Source organism: Aulostomus chinensis, chromosome 8 (assembly GCF_037954235.1).
Source record: "Aulostomus chinensis isolate RoL2024-O1b breed Wild chromosome 8, RoL_Achi_v1.0, whole genome shotgun sequence".
Taxonomy (NCBI): Eukaryota; Metazoa; Chordata; class Actinopteri; order Syngnathiformes; family Aulostomidae; genus Aulostomus; species Aulostomus chinensis.
Window position 1 is genome coordinate 12,276,174 of NC_141327.1, and position 21,619 is coordinate 12,297,792.

The 21,619-nt window shown below is 42.4% G+C and overlaps 1 protein-coding gene across 2 annotated transcripts in view; it reads left to right on the forward strand.

The window, feature by feature from the left end:
* Nucleotides 1-21,619, forward strand: part of crebbpa (CREB binding lysine acetyltransferase a) — a 54,091-nt gene that overhangs the window by 16,862 nt on the left and 15,610 nt on the right. The window contains exons 3-15 of one of the 2 annotated variants that reach the window (XM_086211010.1): nt 7,169-7,348; nt 8,585-8,840; nt 10,275-10,388; nt 16,396-16,665; nt 16,855-16,954; nt 17,152-17,289; nt 17,475-17,592; nt 17,714-17,885; nt 18,864-18,926; nt 19,491-19,612; nt 20,013-20,225; nt 20,540-20,842; nt 21,145-21,324. In XM_086211010.1, the coding sequence (XP_086067136.1) occupies nt 7,169-7,348; nt 8,585-8,840; nt 10,275-10,388; nt 16,396-16,665; nt 16,855-16,954; nt 17,152-17,289; nt 17,475-17,592; nt 17,714-17,885; nt 18,864-18,926; nt 19,491-19,612; nt 20,013-20,225; nt 20,540-20,842; nt 21,145-21,324 (2,229 nt within the window). The remainder of the gene's footprint in view (nt 1-7,168; nt 7,349-8,584; nt 8,841-10,274; nt 10,389-16,395; nt 16,666-16,854; nt 16,955-17,151; nt 17,290-17,474; nt 17,593-17,713; nt 17,886-18,863; nt 18,927-19,490; nt 19,613-20,012; nt 20,226-20,539; nt 20,843-21,144; nt 21,325-21,619) is intronic. The other variant, XM_086211011.1, reaches the window with a different exon arrangement.

Below are 21,619 nucleotides of genomic sequence, written 5' to 3' on the forward strand. Positions count from 1 at the left end.
CTCTTTCTCTTGTAACTGTTCAATCAGTAACTCACTCGTCAAATGCAACTTTCGTGGGCGGGAGTGTGTGTAAGTGAGACGGTGAATGTTTCTGAAGCTCAAGCATGGCAGAGCTTTCTGCAGTGGTCTGAAGTAAAACTATTATGAATCAATAAGTGATGCCGCCACCATACGCTGACCTATATGTGTAGATTTAAGGCTATTGGTCTCCAATTATTTGCCTCTCCTCAAGGCCCAAACCTAGGTCCAGTGTTCCACTAACAACTGCCTGAGGTAGGGTTTAGGCCCAGAGTTAGTGACATTACCACCACCCTAAGGTGGACTATCAGTTTTTATATTACTCACAAACTGCTCTGCTTTTTGCATCCTCCCAACGTAGACAGCCTTTGTTTGAGGTTTATTTTGAAATGTATTGATTTCATTGATATAGTATTTTGGTCTCAATATTCTGCGAAATATAGTGGTATTTGTTTAAACAATACAAATTCTGTTATTATTTATGACAGAGTTGGTCTCGCTATATTGATTACACAAATCACAAGAGACCTCAAAGACCTGCCTGCTTCAATCATCTGCGTGGGAACATAAAGGTTCTCTGTTTACATTTCAGTAGCACTTTTTGTGTGTCAAAAAGGGCTACTGAATTTACCAAATACCAAATTTGCAGCAAGGTAGACACAGGAATTTGCCGTCTTGTCTGTGTGAAATGGAGGCATAATATTCCTCTTTCCAAAAAAGCCGCCACTTGTATGGGCATAAACATGTGATGCCCAGTACAAAGTTGCGTGTGAACAGTGACGTACAACATATACGTCAGAAGAATATTTAATATAGCACTAGTGGTACTTTTTTTTAAGTTCCGTCATCCGGCGGTAGCCATGTTGACCAAGCTCTTGCGCAACCTTTTCATACAATAAGCCATCCTTCACAGTCCCGTGAGCTGGTTATCCACGGTCCTCTCAACAGTGACGGTTAGTAGCTCCCTGATCTCAGCAGCTCCCCAGGTGCTCATCTTGCTGAAGTGACGATGTGCGGAAGAATATTCAGCCCCATGACTGTCTGTAAGTTTCAAAACAGCAGTTTGCTGCTCTGGCTGCCAGTAGCGTCTGTGTTGACATTGTCAGAGGTGTTTGATGCGGGAGAACACGGAGGAGCGTTATGTTTGTGAGTTTGTATCATCATCAACGCCTCCGCCCACCTCACACCGAGCCGGCACATTAACAGCTTGGATTTACATAGCAGTGGGGTCGGCAATAAGTGTGCCCTTAGAGGAGGAATATTGCCGGGCTAAAACTGACCCCCAATTTGCCGCACTCTGTCTGAAACCTTGGACCGCGCCGCAAAAAAAAGATGGGCGAATTAGCAGCCAGTGTGAAATTACCTAGTGCCACAAAGCTGCACCATGTAAAATAACTCATGGGTATTACAGAAAAAAGGGGGAGCCAAGTGTAAGTAGCAATACTGTCTATTCAAAATCAATGAAAGAACTGTAGTTTTTTTTAGATTTGGGGGTTTTGTGGCTCAGAGGAAAAAGGGCCTGTGGGATTGAGAGTCCGTCTGTGTGACATGTCAGGCCAACAGCCTGAAGGAAAACTGAGGACTGACACTTTAATTGCAAAAATGCTACTAATAATCAAGCTATAATGTGGTTTTTAAAATTATTATTATTATTATTTTCAATTGGTTTCCTATGGCCAATGTAGAGAACCACGGTCCTGGTGGCAGACTGACCAACGTCCCACAGACAGGACCTGGGGCAAAAATAAACACTTTTTGCAGTTTTTGAACTTTTTTGCAGTAGTCTGACAAGACTTGTGAAGAAAGCAAAGTTGCAATAACTAAAGTGCTGATTTTTCTGCTGTTTTGCCCTTTGAATGGGGAAGTCAGGTATTCATTTTATGAGCCCAGCATGGAATTCACTTGAGGTGTTTATTTGTTTTTGCGGCATTACACAATAAATACCTCTGAAATATCCTTGTACTATTTAAAATGTTTATACAGTTTAGTACAGTAATAGGTGTCAGGAAATTGCTAGATCAGTGTAGGATTTTGATTCAATTTTTATTTTTTTAAAAACCTACCATGATGTTATTGACTTCACCAACCAACGAACCATTCAGCCTTTGGAAGGGGGGGCTAGCCACCTGACTAGTCTGCCCTGACTGCAGACTGGTGAGATGATAGTTGGCAACTGTCCTGCCCTCCAAAGTGTGGAGTGTGTCAGAGTGGCAAAGTGAATGGGAAGAGCAAGGGTGTGTGTGTGTGTGTGTGTGTGTGTGTGTGTGTGTGTGTGTGCGTGCGCCTGACTGACTGACTGACTGCCTGGCTGCTCAGCTGTGTTGAACACTTGCCAGTGTCTGGTAGTCTCAGCTGGGTCTTTTTTTATCTGGTCTGTTGGATTGGTGCCTGAGGGGATACGGCCTGGCATGGCATGGCAGAGTATGGTGGGGTGACGAGTCTCCCAACAGCTCCTTGAATGAGGGAGCAGCAGCGAGTTGATCAGTAGATGAAGTGTGGTGATCACAGGATCTTATTTGCTGTGGTGCATCACATCTTTGTGTATGTAGTCATAAGTTTTTTGTAAAGGTCTATAATCTAGATGTTTGTTTTGTAACATTTGCACCAGTGACCAAAACACACAGAGAACTACCTTATTAAAAGGAAATAAATGTACTGTATATGATCATTTTATTTGTGTAGTCTGTTTTTTGTCTGCTGGGAGGAAGAACACTGAGTTTGTGTTATTTCTCGTCTCTTTCGCGGCTCTGGTGTTTTCTCAGCAAAGATGGAAAGCACAGTTCCCCTCAAACCTTTTTTGGTAGACAAATAAAACAGCCGGAGTACTGTTTGAAAATAGTTTGCATTTGATGGCAAATGATCATAGAAATGAGACAGATGCAAGCCAGTCCATATGAAAGCTACCGTTATAAAGTAGTTAAGCAATGAAACTGACACCACAGATATAATTTAGTGAAGCACACCAACCATTGTCAACACGACTGATCCAACAAACAAGGCGGCCCAAAAAACTTCCATTGTTGGGTGATTGAACCTCCCTCAAAAGTTTCAGATGTGATATAGATCCAGCTGAGAGGAAGTTAGTTGGACTGTGGTCAGAAAGCTGGATCATACATGCTGGTGCGCTTAACACAGCAGGAATGCTACTTTTGTTCTGTGATTACTGAAATACACTACCAGTCAAAAGTTTGGCCACGCCTTCTCATTTATTGTTTTGTCTTTGTTTTTCATGACTATTTACATTGTAGATTCTAACTGAAGGAATCAAGCCTATGATTGAACACATATGGAATTATGTAGTAAAAAAAAGTGTGAAATAACTCAAAACATGTTTTATAAGTTAAATTCTTCAAAATGACCACCCTTTGCTTTGATTACTGCTTTGCTCACTCTTGGCGTTCTCTCGATGAGCTTCATGAGGTCGTCACCTGAAATGTTTTTTCAACAGCCTTGAAGGAATTCCCAGAGATGCTGAGCTCTTGTTGGCCTTTTTGTCTTCACTCTGCGGTCCATCTCATCCCAAACCATCTGGATGGCTTTAGGTCAGGTGACTGTGGAGGCCAGGTCATCTGGTGCAGCACTCCATCACTCTCCTTCTTGGTCAAAGAGCCCTCACACAGCCTGTTGGTGTGTTTGGAGTCGTTGTCCTGTTGAAAAATAAATGATGGTCCAACTAAATGTAAACCAGATGGTATGGCGTGTCGCTGCAGGATGCTGTGGTAACCATGTTGGTTCAGTGTGCCTTCAGTTTGTAGTAAATCCCCAACAGTGTCACAGCAAAGCACCCCCACACCATCACTCCTTCTCCTCCTCCTCCTCCATGCTTCATGGTGGGAGCCATGCATGTAGAGACCATCCATTCCCGTTTTTCTGCATGCACAATGACACAGCAGGTGGAACAAAAGATCTCAAATTTGGACTCATCAGACCAAAGCTCAGATTTTCACTGGTCTAACATCCATTCCTTGTGTTTTTTGGCCGAAACAAATCTCTTCTGCTTGTTGCTTTTCCTTTGTAGTGGTTTCTTAGCAGCTATTCAACCATAAAGGCCTGATTGGTGCAGTCTCCTCTGAACAGTTGATGTAGAGATGTGTCTGCTACTAGAACTCTGTGTGGCATTTATCTGGGCTCTAAACTGAGGTGCTTTTAACTTGTGATTTCTGAGGCTGGTGACTCAAATGAACTTATCCTCAGCAGCAGAGTAGACTCTTGGTGTTGCTTTCCTGGGGTGGTCCTCATGTGAGCCAGTTTCATCGTAGCCCTTGGTGGTTCTGGCGACTCCACTTCAGTTCTTAAAGTAATGATGGACTGTTGTTTCTCTGTACTTAGCTGATTGGTTCTTGCTTAATATGAATTCTAACAGTTGTCAAATAGAGCTGTCAGCTGTGACCCAACCTGACTTCTGCACAACACAACTGATGGTCCCAACCCCGGTAAGAAGGCAAGAAATTCCACAAATGAACCCTGACAAGGCGAACCTGTGACGTGAAAACCATTTCAGGTGATGACATCATGTAGCTCACTAAGAGAGGGCCAAGGGTTTGCAGCGATGTCAATAAAGCAAAGGGTGGCAACTTTGAGGAATCAAAAATATAAAACATATTTACAGTTATTTAACATTATTTTCTTCGATATTGATTCAGTAAGAAGTAGAAATGCACAAATAATTAAAAGTACCTATTTGCAATTTTTAAATATTTATTTACATGCCCATAACACAGAGCTCATTTGTGCATATAGAACAAAAATTAAAAACATGACAGCTCTGTATCAAAATGAAAAGTAAAGTGTATGTGAACTTCAATAAAATGTCTTTTCTCTTGGACATTATGATATACCTCACATCTGTTAATAAAACATTAGCACTACCATGATATCTCACTTATGCATATCTAGACTAAAAATAGAAAGAAAAAACATGTTCAGTATCAAAATGAAAATTATAATCGTATAATCACGGACTCTGTAATCTGTGCACAAACAGAGCCGCGGTTTGTTGCGGAGTGTCCGCATGGTGTCTGCTTCAGTGGTTCCGCAAGTTCTTAGTGTTTCGACTGTACTTAATTTCTGCCTGGCACAAATATCAAACAACCTTACTATTGTCTTGTGTTCCGGATTTATGGGGAATCCAAAATGAGTCCAAACATCTGGTCTGAGAGACTTACCGCTTCTTGCCTTTATCGCCATTTTGTTGTTGTTTGGTCGCGTGCAGCCTCTGTCCATAAAACGTGAATCACATAAAGATGGTGCGCACAGCGCCCCCACTGACAAGGAGGTGAATTGATTCAGAGGGTTAGCCTAATTGATATTGAATTAGGGAGGGGATAATTGCTATGCATTGATTTTTTTGTTGTTGATATTTTTACCCAACCCTAATATAATGAAGATATTTTAAAGGGCTGATTAAAAAGAGTAAAAAAAAAAAAAGGCATTGCATTTACTACTTAAAAAGGGACAATTCTTTAATGAACAACAACTAATAGTCATATGCTTATGTCTGCTCATGGCCAAAAAAATGAACTTTCATACTTCATCATTTTACAGCCTGGCTATGTTCTTCTTTTAACAGAAATAAGTAGAATCGTGTTCCCATTGTATCCCATATGACAAGGGGACCTGGTAGAAAGAGCACAGATGAGGTGTCTAGATTGTTAAGTCCCCCCAAGCAAATTCTGATATGTGATATTGTTCTGTATGAATAAAATTTGATTTTGAACTTGCCTTTTGCTAAACAAACTTATTTTGTTGGACAATAAGTATTTTGATTGCAGCTGATTACAAAAAAGGTTTAAAATGAAAATTCGATGTGGTGTGCCCGTATCACCCAGCTGTAGCTGCAAACAGCAATGATCGGAAGCTTAAATTTTCATTATATCAAAAATATTAAAAACAAACATTTGTTGTTTTTATCATAGTATTTTGTCTTTTTTTCCCTACTACTGCATTCTGTCAAGTGTTTTGGGCTTGGCTTGAAACCCGTCCTCCTCGACTGGGAATTTAGTGGTGTTTGTGTTAACCATTAGGACTGGTCTGTGGCATAATTTGCAAAGTACAGTATTCTGGTTTGTGTCCAACTTTTCAAAACCAAACCATATCCAAACTGCAGAGGAACACTCTTTAAGGAAGGAGCCTGCTGTTTCGTCCTGCTCTAGGTTTACTGTTTGTTTATGCTGTCTTTCCTTCGGGCAGGCTATGTTGAAGAGTGTAACGATGTAAATTACTACTGTAAAGCATTGATTTGCACGATGACATAAACAATGGACAGTGGTGTTAAAATCTTTTAAGACCATGGTCTGTCTTTTGTTTTTCTAGCATCAAACGACATATTTTATCACATTGCACAGCCCTAGATGTGACCATGTTAAATTTTCCCTCGTGAAACATGCCATTTGCAACCATCCTCGTTACAGTTTTGATCCCTGACATCGTAAAAATGTCAATTATTTGACATTGGCTGTGTTGGAGGTTTTTGCTCGACAGAGTACCCTTCTAGTAACAGCAATGTTTAGAACTTTGTCTGTCATGGCTCTGCTGGTTGTGGCTTTAAAGATTGATGGTCTGTAAGGAGAACGAAGGCAAGAGATGAGGTGGAGGATTGCCTGGAATGGTTTCTATGGATGGAGTGCCTTGCCAGCCAATAGCTGGTATCATACTGAGCTGTCATGGTGCCAGAGCATCAGTGGCGAGTGAGACTGAACAAAACCGTAATCCTGCCACAGTTATGTTATTGCCTGCATTGCCAGTGGAGTCCTTGTAGTGACAAATTGAAATGGAGGTGGAACCTTTGTTGGCGCACTGTTAGTTACTGTTTGGAAAAGGAAGGCAAAGGAGCACACCCATGTTATTGCCAGGCCTTTAAGAGTTAACTAAAGCTCTCTGCTCTTAAGGAACAATTGTGTGTCCGTATGGAAAATTTGGAACTAGTCATACTGCCTTTTCTGCATTTTTGTTGGCTGAACAAGAGTGTGAAAATGTGAATTAGAAACCAAATGATAATTTAATGAATGATACTTAAAACTTGGTAATTCTGAACAAGCTTTGAAACCAGTCTTGCAGCATGCTATTCTATTGCTTTTTTTCCTTTCAATATTTGAAGCAGTGATATAAAATCATTATTTCTCTCTGATTTTTCTTCTTCTTTTTTTTCCAGATGGGATTGGGCACTAATGGGGGTCCGTTCGCAACCCAGTCATATGGACAGAGTGCTGCAGGTCCTGGCACACAGCTAAACCCTCAGCAGCAGCTCCAGAACAAGGCCTCGCTCACCAACAGTCTACCACCGTTCCCTAATGAACTCAAAGGGGCAGCTGTCACCAGCGTGCCAAACATGGTTAGTGCTTGGTACATACATACTGACATTACCATACGCTAAATAATACAGTATTACTCTCCAGTTGTTTCAATGTGTAATGCTGTACCACTTGTAATGCTGTGAATAGTGTACTTTATGATTTATTGGATATTTTTTTGTGACTAAATAAGTAATTGTTCCACTCAGGGCTTTGGTGAAAGAGTTATTAAGTTAAGAAGTTTAAGTAAACTAGGACATATACAAAGAATAAGTCTAGTCCCCCAGCCACCTAGATGACAGTCCAGTTAACTGACATGAATAGTTGTACTTCATGCGCATCTGCTACAGTAGAAGTGGTCGACTGAACACTGTGCAGATGCTGCTTCACTCATTCTTTGGTTTCCAGCAGACCAGCCAGCAGTTGGGTAGTGCCAGTCTGATATTGTGTGAAGAAACTCAAACAGCAGGAGCAGGTTAACTTGTGATCAGAGACTGAGGATTAATCATTTGGGCTTTTTTCTTCAGCCGAAATAATTACCTGAATAGCAAATAACAATATGGTAACAGATAAATTACTTGGACATTTGTGTATTTTAAGAAGTTCTGTGGTTGATGACCACTTGAGGGGAAAAAAATCCTACAATCTAGCGAGCAAAGATGAGCGCTTCAGTATTCCATAACCCACTCCTGTCCTAACCGTAACTATAATCACTAGTGTTACACAGAACAAGAGTAGTTCCTTCTCAGGTTAATTTATTGTTTTAATTCTTTTCTTTTCTGTAATAGAATATGTAAGCTTCTAAAACAATCTTGTCTTCATCAAATACTCTGGATATTGTCTGTACCCAGAACTGTCCATTTGGCTCTCTAGTTGAGGTGCAGCTTCTTGATGTCATGAATGCGACAACTTCTGCTGGTGGTAACCAGCATAACTGTCCATTACCGCCATCTATTAGCTGCTTATTCTCAGATATAATTCACAGGACATAGAAATTATAAAATATCTTTTGGAAGTGATTCATTCATTGTGCATCCCACTTAAACATATTGCTCATTTGAAAGTCTTTCCACCCACTTCAACATTAATGTAGTAATGTTGCTATTGATGAAAGATGTGCTTTTAATTGTATTTCACTTGAATTCAGGATTGACACTCAGTACCCACATACAATATAATAATTTTGAAGCTTCCCTCTATCCAGCTGTGATTGGTAGTTTCAAAGGCATTATTTGAATACATCACTGATTACATGTCTTTCTTAATGCTTCATGCAGCAGCCCCAGCAGCAGGGGGCTATGCTGCCCCTGGCTGGAGGTGGAGGTGTGGCGGTGCCTTCGGCAGGTCCCACAGCTGACCCTGAGAAGCGCAAGCTGATCCAGCAGCAGCTGGTCCTGCTGCTTCATGCACACAAGTGCCAGCGACGGGAGCAGGCCAACGGGGAGGTGAGGGCCTGCGCCCTGCCCCACTGCCGCACCATGAAGAACGTCCTTAACCACATGACCCACTGCCAGGCCGGCAAGTCCTGCCAAGGTAGGTTAAGTTAAGGCACTTCAAGCTAAGGAATGCACATTTTATGCAATAATCTTAAACATTAATCAAAGTGTGCTCCTGGCATACTCTGTCAGCCTTCTTACTGTAATACAACACAGATATTCAAAATTTTTTAAATTTTCTCTCATTCACAATCCGGTTGAAACAAAAACAGTTTGAATGGGACGCTCACCTTATGTCTGCTAGCTCACACCAGCAGCAGCCCTCCGCCTTCTCTATCATCTGTCAGCACAAGCATTGCTGTATTGAAATATTGCCCCTGTAGTTGGGTCCGTGTCTTTGCTGTGCTCTTAGGCTTGACTGCTTAATGTGAATTTTCAAGCCAAACATGCTCAGAGTCCAAGTTGTATTGCGTGTGAAAGATTATCTGCTTGCCAGCTCATTTCCTCTTGCACAGGACTTCTGTCTCTTACTGCTATTAAAATTACTGTGGAGACAGATTTTAGTCCCTAACATAAAGTTATGATCTGCAACATTTTGGAATTGTTGGTTTAGCTCATTTTCACTCAAGGGGCCCTGAAGTCTGTGGAATGACTCGCTCTTGGATTGGCTATGGATAGTTTGACCTTATCATCACTGCATACTGAAGCTACAAAAAAGCCACGGTATAACAGTCCTGCTATGTTTGAGTCTTTGCCAATAAATGTTGGCATTGTTACAAAGATTATAACTCTTTGATTGTGTTTGTATTTGTGAGGTATGAAACCATGTAGCAACTGAATATGTGGCAGGAGTTGGAGGTGCCAAGCAGCAAGCAAGGCCAATTTTAGCCTGTATCCGATCTCTTGTCAGATTAGCTGCTTGCCCATTAGTCTTATAACGGCAATGGATGAAATGAAATGACTGTTTATTCAGACACATACCAATACATGTGGTTAAGGAGACGGATCGTGTATCTGTTTTGAACGCTGACACTAGTCATTGACTTTCTGATTGACACCAGTGATCCAGGTACCAATCAGACACAACCTTTTTTCTAAATGTTTTCGGTGGTTACTCCTGCTTTTAGAGCATAAAATCCGTTACAATCAGCAAATATAGTTTTATCTCTCTACCACAGGTTTTGTTTTCATCACTGCTTGAACACATTGTGTCACCTTCTTGACTGCTGCTGAATCTCTCATGCGCTCAGGCTCGTTAATGCACAAAATTGAGTAGCTGCGACAAAGCTTCACTTTGTTCTTGAGGTTTGACGATGACAAAGGCTTGCTGTTTTGTATGAACAAACCTCCAAAAATTTAATTGTTGCTGGATCAGAGTGTGATCAATCAGCAATGTTAAGCCAAACCCAAATTTCTTGTCACATCAGGGTCTCCAGCGCTAAAGTCAGGTGGTCACCTGTTATTATCCTACACTGATAATTCCGTAAACCCTCGCATTCTTTTTTCTTTTCCTCCTTCTTCCTCTCTGCAGTGGCTCATTGTGCATCATCCAGACAGATCATCTCCCACTGGAAAAATTGTACACGACACGACTGTCCCGTATGTCTGCCGTTGAAGAATGCCAGCGACAAGCGCACTCAGCAGCGTAAGTACAAAAAGACTAAAGATGCTCCAATTCCTTTTTTCTTGGCCAACCCCCCTTTGGGGGGGGGGGGGGGGGCGGCGACGATGAGACCTGTCAACTGCTGATTCCAATTTTTGTCTATAAATGACTATATTGTGTATACTTGACAGAATATAAAAACATTATCATATCAATTATTTTCATAATAAAAGAAAACATTCATCCATTCATCCCCATCCTCATGTCCCCCAAATTGCACAAGGTTACTGGATCTTTTCTAACTTAAACAACTCTCAAAATAAATAAAGTGCTCTCCTGCTGGAAAGAGTTACAAATCAAATTCTATTAAGAGTGAGTTGCTATATATCCAGCAATGTCTGAATATCTTTTACTTATCGAACAAAACAGTTGAATGGAGCAGCATCAGTGAGGGACATTAGAGGCTGCAGGCTAGTTCTTGGCTCAGAGCTCTTGCTACTGGCCTTAGCCGCCTTCCCTTTATTAGCTTCCTCTAACAGGGCAGGCTCAACAGACTGATTAAGTTTAAGTGTCTGATAGGGTTTGTTGTTCCTTGTGGTTTATTTTGGCCTTAGATGGTTTACAAATAGCTAGCTTCCATGCTGACCTTGAATTTCCATCGACCATGACTGCACTGCGTTCCAGCTGCAGCACAAACCACATTGGTCCTCCACACAGCTGCAGTCTCAATGGCAAGTGACCAGTTCGGAATCAGAAAGGTGTGATACTGATCCACTGGTCACCGGTCAGGCTGGGTACACTGAAAACCCACCAGGCAATCATTGTATCACAACAAAAAAAACTTGTCAGCTCACTGACTTTTAGGATTAAAACTTAGCCACTGATGACACACAGCTTAATTTTATGTTGTATAAGCAGATATTCACATGTCTGAGTCAGACTCAGTCTTTACTGCTCTTGTTACATTTAGTCATTGACAAATATTGTTAATAAAGGATTTCTTTGGATAAATTAGTGTTGCTTGTTGCTGTGGTGAAACCGGCCAAACGTGCTTGTTTGAAGAATGAGCCTTTATTTTGCCTGTCTGTAATTTGGCTTGTCCATGATGAGTAATAACAGTTGATGAGTAAGAGTGTTGTCCCGCTGGGCTTCTAATCCAACACACAGGATGGATGGAGGGAGAGAGGGAAGAATAAGAGCGTGTATTGGAGATATCCTGTTGAGCCATTGGCTGTGGGGTTGTTTACTGCTGCCTCCCTCTAGAGTTGGGCGATGTTGTCCATAGTCAGATTGTCATATTGTCACCCTGTGTGATCACAGATGCCCATTACTTCTATGTCTATGGACATGGTCTTTATTATGCTTGGTGGACTGTCTGTCGATTCGAGTGTAAACCCACTCAGGTCAGTACGTGATGTGCAGAGCAACTGTCCAGGCTGTTGTGAGCCTGTTCTGATCTGATGTGAGAATGTTTCGGAGCTGCTCAGTGTGCCCTCTCAGCTCAGGGGTGCAGAAAGCTTAGGGACTGGTTGACAGAATCAAATGAATTTTTAAACTGATACAACCTTTCATACAGTTTAAAGGTAAAGATTCCCTAATTTTATGTAATAGCAGTGTCTCAATGGCTCCCCATTAAAAGCCGGTGTGCAGTGCTTTGTGTGTGTTTATGTTCCATCTAACAATTTTCAATACTCTTGATGGCAGAGCAAAATTTGATAAACAGGCATGTGGAAAACAGAGATGTAAGATGTCAAATCTTGGAAAAGAGTGAGCAAACTGTTATGTAATGAAAAAAGGGTGCACAGTTACAAAAAAAACAGGTTCAGTATGTACCTCAGTTCTGAAGTCACAGTTGTGTGTTTTCTGAACTGAAAAAAAAACCCTAAAAAATTCCCTTTTCCCCTCTGTGATTTGCTCATAAATGTCAATTCTGTTTACTTAAAGACAATCAAATTGATTTAAAAACATCTAAATAAACACAATCGCATACATAAATATTATGAAACATCTGTCGGGGTGCTGCATTGGAAAATTAACTGTTCTTGATGTATTCATTGATAGCTGATAGCATTTGCCATCTGAAATGAAGGAACTTAGTAACAGGGCTTGATGACTTTCAACATGTGTTTAAAATAGAGTTGGGCTGATGGATCGCTGATGGCCAACAATATCACTCACCAAAAATAGACAGTGAAAATGATCTGGAGATAGTTATATTGACACCAAACCACCAGGACCTTTCACTACAGTGTACATGTCTACAGCTGCCAGATGTGAAAATCATATAGGCTGCTTTTTAAGAACTAAAAATGAAGGGCAGTACTTTCTCTGTCTGCTTCCTGTTTCTCTCTCACTAATGGTAAATAAGAACCATGTGACTGTTCTCTCGTTCAACTTTCCACTTTTACCACAGTTTAAACAGAATAGAAAAGAAAGCTTCTAGTATTGATGGATATTACCGAAGGCAAACTGAGTGTAGAAAAATTAGGCTTGCAGCACTGCAGGGGCAGCACGTCTGTGTGGACACCACAGGCAGGCGAGCCACTGCAGTTTAGTCAGGTAGCTGTTATTCACAGGTAGACCCAGGTGTTCTTTTAGGTCTGATGAAAAATGAAGCTGTGAGTGGATCACAGCTCTGCATCATGGAATACACATGTATCATTGAAGCTCTCAGGTCAGACTCAACCTGTAATTTTTCATGGCTGATAAAAATTAAATCAAGGAGGCCAAAAGGGGATAATGGCAATTTACTTGTGTGTGCCTGAATTTTCAACACCATCTCCAATACAAGACTCCCTGTGGATAAACAAACTTTTAATTGGATTTATTTATATTACACCCCAATAAGCCAATTTGTTAATATTTGCATATATGAAAACATCTGCTTAAAAACCTGCATTGTTTAAGATATTCCCAGCATGTTGCTACAAGACTGCCCCTTAAAAAGAATTTCCCTTATCATTACCTTCTTAGAGTAATTGCCTAAGTCATTTTTTGGGCTTTTTTTTGCCTAAAACAACTCCTTATGATGTTTTGTCTCCATTTTTTTGTGTGTTTTCTGAAAAACTTGACAAAAAAATCACTTAGACGATTATTTTATGAAGGCGACATTGTTGGTATCTTGAGATATGTGTGTGACAAAGCAACATATTAGATCTTGCTCACTAATGACACGTTCGCCCAACTAAAGTATTGTTGAAAATTAGGGGGAAGCCCCACTGAGCTGAATGAGATAGTTCAGTGGCATTTATGTATTTTATTTTCATGATTCTTGTTGAGTAAAATGATCAAAATTTCTTGCATGATTTTGCAATATTTTAATCCTTGTGGCAGGAGAGACAAGGGTATTTTTTTTTTTTTGTAAATCAGCCAACTTGTTAAAAATGTGTGTTTACTGATGTGAAAAATTCTACAGTTCAATTTGGCAGACACTTAAGTCCAAAGTGACGTACAACACAAGCAAGAATTTAGAGTGGATGGAAAGCCTTAGTAAGTACGACAAAGTAAAGTGCTTCAAGTTTGATTGGCCGCAGGTGCTGCCATCTAGTAGCAGAAGTGCCTTTCCCCCCTTTTTCGTTCATAATATAATTTAATAGAAACTGAACACAACCAAAAAATCAACATCAACAATATCTTTCAACATTCAGCAAATTCAATTTTCAACATTGCCAGTGCTGAGCATTCACAAAGAGCTGGATCTGAAATCTTCTGACTCATTCTACCCCTGAGGACAAAGAGGAGAAGGATCAGATTTAAGTGCCTAGGTGTTCCCTGAACAGTTGAGTCTTCAATTATCTCTCAAAAGTAGAAAGGGACTCAGCAGATCGTATGGAGCTGGGTAGTTCATTCAACCATTTGGGAACAACAGAGGAGCTGGGAGCACTAGCTGTCTCTCACAGGCAGAGCGTAGCGGGTGAGAGGAAGTTTAGACCTGGTTGAGGGATTCCAGGTAGGCAGGAGCTGTACTTGTCATTGTTTTGAAAGCCAGAAGAAGAGATTTGAACTTGATTCAAGCTGCCACTGGAAGCCATTGAGACATTAACAGCAGGGTGAAGCGTAGGGAACCAAGCACTGATCCCTGGGGTACCCCTTTCGATTACCTATGTGATTCAGACACTTCTCCCTGCCATGACACTCTAAAGGATCTACCTGTGAGGTAGAACTTGAACCACAACAGGACAGATCTTGAGATCTTGAGCTCAGAGAGTGTGGAGAGTAGAACTTGATGTCACAGTGTCAACGGCAAAAGAAGGTCTAGCAGCAGTAGGACAAGAGGACTGACCAGCAGCTCTTGCCAGGAACAGTGATTCTGTGATTGACAGGAGTGCAGTTTCAGTGGAGTGGTCACGTCTAAAGCCAGATTGGTAGGAGTCATTCAGGTTGTTCTTCTGCAGATGCTCAGAAACTTGGTTGAAGACTGCGTGCTCAAGTATTTTGGACAGGAATGGCAGACGTGAGACCAACCTCTGATTTTCAACTTGGACTGAGTGAGATTGGGCTTTTTAAAGAACAGGGTGACCCAAGCTTGCTTCAGAGCAGTGGGGAAGATGTCAGTTTCCAAAGAGGAATTGACAATTTAATTGACAATTTATGTGACTGCAGGTGTGATTGTGGGCAAGATGGAGAGAGTGAGGAGTTAAATGCCATAAACGGTTGTCTTGTGTCAGAAGCAGCACATATCTTGATGTGATAAAACACTTGCTTTACAGACTGTAGGTAGGAAATGAAGGATGCAAATCACTAATATCTCAGCCAATAATTTGGTATTGCCTGTAATCACTCAACTCTACCTTCCAGTTCCACTTTGCTTTGATTTAGAAGATGTTTCCAATTAAGATTTTCCCCAATACTGGCTTATTATTATTTCACCACCTGCATAAGCAGGTTCAAATATAACCAGTTGTTACAAGGGATGAATATATATCTTTTTTTTTCTCTCCACCTGTCTTTGTCAACAATGGCATTAACAGAAGAACCTTAACAATCCCAAACAGCAGACTTTGATTCTAGAGTATTTCTGTCCATGGATGCTTAGTGCGGAACTGAAGAAATGATATCCATCCTTCTCCAGGGGTGACCGTGGGTGCTTGGTTGCATTTCGTATTCTGTCTGTGTTTCAGAACAATTTGCCTCTCGTAATTAATGACTGAAAATTAACTTGTCACTTGTGCTGATTAACAGGGCTCAGTAGGCTGACATGCTGCACCACAAGAAGTACTTTTATATGCAAAGTAGAAGCATGTATACAAACCTTAAAGCTGTATATTGCCCTGTTCAGATACACTGCCAACTCATTCTTTCTGCTTGCCAGCTTCTCTCTCTCTTGCTCTCTCTCACACACGCACATACGCACAGTCTTTTTCTCAGCCCAGTTAACATTATTGGCATGGATGTTAGGTGAGTAATGATAGTGGAGTGGCGATAGATAATACAGTTCATTCACAAGGTGAGAAACAAAATATGATTCTTTAAGTACAACAAAAGATTGATACAAACAATAGGAAATGGCAACAATAAAGATAACAGGTCATTGGTGTGTTCCATTTTTCTAGCATCATGATGTATGTAATGGTTGTCATTGCGTATTCATGAGGCCAGAGCTTGTGTTCTTGCCTGCCAAAGTGAGCACAGTACATTATTTCTGTGCTGGACCTTTTCTGTTTTTTGGCTTTTTGTGAGCTTGTATTTTTAACCTGAACGAATCCTGAGCAAGAAAAAATTCACATGCTCTGTCCCCTAAAGGGATTTATTCATTAATTCAGTCCTCTGCTTTTAAAGCATTTAGCCTTACATTAATGTTCCCACTGTATCAAACTGCCATATTATGACTTAATCTCGCCACAGGTCAAAATATGCGTATTGCCTGTTTAAGTATTCAACCCCACAAAAACCGCTATTTTCATTTTTATGAGCTTGTCACACATCGTTATTTGAATTTGTACATGCAGTTGCTTATGTAGCTTTAGAATAAGCATAAACTCAACACTGCAAGTGTGCTTAACAAAGAGTCTCAGTGGTCTAACTTGGCTGACTGCATTTCTGTCCCCAGCTATGCTGAGCTCCCCCAATACTGGCCTGCAGAACCCCATGTCTTCAGTTGGTGTGGGCCAACCCAGTACTCCTACCATCAATACCTCAACCCCTATAGACCCCAGCTCCATGCAGAGAGCTTACGCAGCACTTGGGCTGCCCTATGGCAGCCAGGCTACTGGGCAAGCCCAGACCCAGCAGTCTCCAGGCCCAGGACAGACTGCAGGTGCACAAAATGCCCAGGCCCAGCAACAGCTTCCGCAGCAGATGAGACCCATCAATGCACTTGGTAATTTTTTTCCTTCTTTCTGAACACTAGTGGTTATCGTTTGATGTGGTGTTCCTTGTTTAATGTGTCACATGGCCATTTCATGATATTTAATGTGTAAACATGGTAGCTGGTCACATCCACGTTCTATGCATACTTGGATTGTGAAATCAAGCACTGCTGTTTGTTCACTGTGTTTTGTATTTACAGGAAACCAGATGGCTCTTGGAAGTGCGACATTGGGCGTGACCACTTCAGAACAGACCAACCTGCACACAGACTCGCTTCCCAACACACTTAACACTAACAAGTCAGTGCCTTTGGGCTACTATTGTATTCCCTGAGTTTAAATTAAACATTGGAATAGGAAAAACAAATTGTGTGCTATTCATAGTTGTGTTTCTATGGATTTAGTGCAGTTGCTGATAAAATTTAAGTCTCCACATAAAAACTGTGTTTCTATCCTCTCACCGTGTTTGCACCCATTCAACTTTTTTCCACCTGCAGTCAGCTGCTGTCTGACGGCTCCGCTGTGGGCTCAATGAGTAACCTACCCACAGCAGCACCCGTCTCTGCCACAGGCACCAGGAAAGCCTGGCACGAGCATGTCACTCAGGACCTGCGCAATCACCTCGTACACAAACTGTAAGTAAGCACCTATGCTGGAGAGTACTAACAATTAGAGAAAACATGTTGGTGTCCTTTTTATAGCACTCAGATTGATTCTTGCTTAAAAGCTCCAAATTTCCGTTTATTTCAACATTACTTGCTGTAACTCTCCCAGTTTACGTGTGAAGTTAATTTCTGCCAATCTCCATCTTTTATGGCAGAGTACAAGCCATATTCCCTACCCCTGACCCAGCAGCGCTGAAGGACAGACGGATGGAGAACCTGGTGGCATACGCCAGAAAGGTGGAGGGGGACATGTATGAGTCAGCTAACAGCCGTGTAGGTGTTCTTATCAGAGCCAAGTGCACTAAAGAAATCCTTCATCATATCCACCAACTTCAGTTGTGTGTTTTGTCATCAATTTATGGACTCCCTCAACTTTCTCGCTTCCTCTGTACAGGATGAGTATTATCACTTTTTGGCTGAAAAAATTTATAAAATCCAAAAGGAACTGGAGGAGAAGAGGCGCTCAAGGCTACAGAAGCAGATCATCAACCAGGCTCCAATGGCTACCCAGGGCGCCCAACAGCCTGGCCTCCCCCAGCCCAACACCTTGGGCTCCAGGCCACAGAGTGAGTTGGAATATTTACAAGAATGTTAGTGTAATAGGTCACATCTTAAATAATATCATTAAGCTTGTAAAAAAAAAACCAAGTACATTATATACCACACGGTGGTGCAGTGGTTAGCGCTGTCGCCTCACAGCAGGAAGGTTCTGGGCTCGGGCACGGGATCTTTCTGTGTGGAGTCTGCATGCTCTCCCTGTTCCTGTGTGGGTTCTCTCTGGTACTCCAGTTTCCTTCCACAGTCCAAAGACATGCAATTGCGGACGAGGCTGATTGATACTCTAAATTGACTGTAGGTGTGACTGTGAGTGTGAATGGTTGTCTGTCTCTATGTGTTGGCCTGTGACAGACTGGTGACCTGTCCAGGGTGAAACCTGCCTCTCACCCGTAGCCGCTGGGATAGGCTCCAGCCCCCCTGCGACCCTTAACAGGAAAAAGCGGAAGAAAATGGATGGATGGATATACCACACATGTAGGCGGCATGGCTCAGGGGTAGAGTGGCCGTCTAGCAACCGAAGGGTCGCTGGTTCGATCCTCGACCCCAGTGACCATGTCGAAGTGTCCTTGAGCAAGATACTGGACCCATAATTGCTCCTGATGAGTAGGTTGGCACCTTGCATGGCAGCCTCCACCATCAGTGTGTGAGTGTGTGTGTGAATGGGTGAATGAGATGACACTGTAAAGCGCTTTGAGTGCCGCTAAGGTAGAAAAGCGCTATATAAAATTGAGTCCATTTACCACACGTGTATCCCTGATATTCCCTGATTCTAAAGTTGTGTGGCCAGGTTTGACATTTTACCCAGCTAAAGTTGAATTTTTTACCAGCAAATGGCTTGAAACTATAAAGATTTGACTTCCAGCTTCTTTTGGCATTATTGTGGAATTGCTAAAGTAATTAAGTCTGAAGTACTGTTGAAACTACTTGAAGCAATGAGGTGGTGACATGGTTCTTAATGTTGTCTTTTTTTTTTTTTTTTTTGATAGACGGACCTGTTCCTCTGCCCAACATGCCAAATCAGATCATGAATCGCATGCAGGTTTCACAAGGTATGTCTTGAATATTAGTTATATTTCCTGATTCTAATGATGTCAGGTTACCTCAAACAGCGACAGTGAGGGCAGCCAATCACCGAGTAGTAGTTAAATGAGGTTGCCAAATAAACAACAGCAACCGATTGCCGTCAACTCATGCACTTGCATTAAAAAATGAGGTTGCCAGATAAGGTGAGAAACGACCCCAATAGGGACAAACAATGCATTCTAAACCCAACATGGTAACATAGCGGTTTCAGAGAGCCTTTTAGGAAGGTTCTGAGCCATTACAGACCCAACCATTTTTTGTGGGGTTACATATCACACCACAGAACAAGAATTAATACCCCCTTCAACCACTCTGGTCAACCTTAAAGGTGCCATAATAACTGGCTGTGTGTATCGTAAATCTGACCAAAATAGTGTTGTAAAGGGCTGGATTGAAGTGAAATTTCTGTGTAAAAAAAGAAAAAAAAGAAAAAAAAGTGTTAAGATTAACCACTATCATGGCATTGTGTGTTGCTTCTGTGCTCCTTGTGCATGTCCACTGCTGAACATTGGGTTCCCTCTTGTGTACAGGAATCAACCAGTTCAATCACATGGCTCTGCCCAATGCCCAGATATCTCAGGCAACCATGGGAGCCCGTGCTGCCTCACCCATGAACCACCCACAGCAAATGAACATGAGCTCCGTCCCAGCGGTGAGGAGTCCTTGAAAAGAACCTTGAATTAACATGTTGTAATTTTTTTAGTCCTGATTTTAAACCTAGAGAAGTTTTTGATGGACTTAAATTTTATGAGACCAAAGATGAAAGGCGCCTGAAAGAAAGTCACCCAAACAAGAATGGATAGTCAATATGTAAAACAAACAATCAAGACATTTTGTTGCAGTTTTCCACCCACTATCGCACACATGAACTCACGCACACACACACCCTATTGAAGGGGAGAGAAATACACCTCTCATTGCTATAATGCAGCTGTTTTGTCATGCATGTGATCGATCTTTGACATTGCTTATGTTTCTGGTTTGGTACCGGGGGGGTGGGGGCGGATTCTGGCAGTCTATTTATAGTACCAGTCTCTTCTCTGGCTTTTTAGATGGGCATGTCACCCTCCAGGATGCCCCAAGCTCAGGGTATGATGGCCAGTCACGGTGGGGGCAACATGGTAGGCCAGACAGCCAACCAAGGACAGTTTCTGGCTCAGACCCAGTTCCCTCCAGGATCTGCTGCTGTCACTTCAACAGGTGCCATGAACGTCACCTTGGGGCCTGGCATGGGTCAGCCACCAGCACAGGCTGCTGTCACCCAGGTGAGACATGAAGAGAGTGAAGAGGTGTGGACAAGTAGTGCAGGTTGCATAACATTTTGTGTAGTGCTATTCCTTTTAGAGGTATCACTGAACTGGGTGTTCTAATTCTCGTCAGCTGGCGGGAAACTCAACTGAAACTACCTTAACAAATCATACTGCTTTCTTATTTCTCTGAAATTATTCTCATTCCAAGGTGCTCTTTAAAACCCAAATTCTGCGTGGTGTGGTGTTCGTCTGGTTGACTCGATGACTGTATGTTTGTCTGCTTATCTTGCGCGTGGATGTGCGCCTTCCTTCTGTGTCCTTCTCTCCAGCAGCAGCAGCAGAGCGCTAACCTCCCCATGAATGCACTTGGCCCCTCGCTGGGCCCTCAGCTAGCCTCCTCCCAAACCCCCTTGCACTCCACTCCTCCACCTGCTGCCTCCTCTGCCTCCACGGCTGGGGGGGCAACTAACCTGCCGCTCCCCCCGTCCTCCAGCCGCAGCGCCACTCCCACCCTCCCCGGGCCTGCCCCAGCCCAGGGTGCCACCCCACCCTGCCCCACCCAGCCCCAAACCCAGGCGGAGCTCCCCGCAGCAGCACAGACGCAGCCCCCGCCTCAGCCCCCTACCACACCGGTGAGAATGAGCCCCTCAGCATGTCCTCCACTCTCACCCCTCCCCCCTGCAAGCTCCCATCCCTCTTACTGTTATGTACCAACCCGTCCCAAACATATTCACTTCTGTCTGACAACTGCATCCTTGTAGCCGCCATCACAACTGGAATGTTGCATCCTTCCACTTAAGGCAGCCGTGACATCATATGGGAGTTGGTCGTCTATGGCGTAGCTTCAGTCCTGCATGCAAAGGAATAAAAGTTTCACTGTTTCAAAACCTCATTTTTTTTCTTTCTCCCCCACCACCCTCCCTCTGTGTTTCAGCTCTCACAACCAGGAGCCAGTCTGGATAACCGAGTTCCCACTCCAGCCTCAGCCTCCAGTGCCGACCTGCACTCGCAGCATGTTGGAGCAGACCTGCCTGTCCAGGAGGTCAAAGCAGAGGCACACCATGACCAACAGGAGTTTGAGGCTGCTGGTGGCAAAACCGAACCCAAGATGGAGGTGTGTTGAAGCTTTTTGTTAAAGAGTAGTAAAGCAAATTCATCTGTCAGTTCATTGAGTGTTAATGCTCTGCAGTGCATTACATTTTGGATCAATTAAAGCTAGTGGCACTTGAATAGTTAAGTTTTGCATCTTAATTTTGAGTGATCCATGCATATATATTTAATCATTGCTTCATATGTATGTCACACTCCTTACACACTATTTGAAAAAGTCTTAAATGCGATTATCTGAATTTCCTCACTTAAAAATTTAATGTGTTTGAGGGAAATGTACAGGTTGTAAAGGGAGCAAT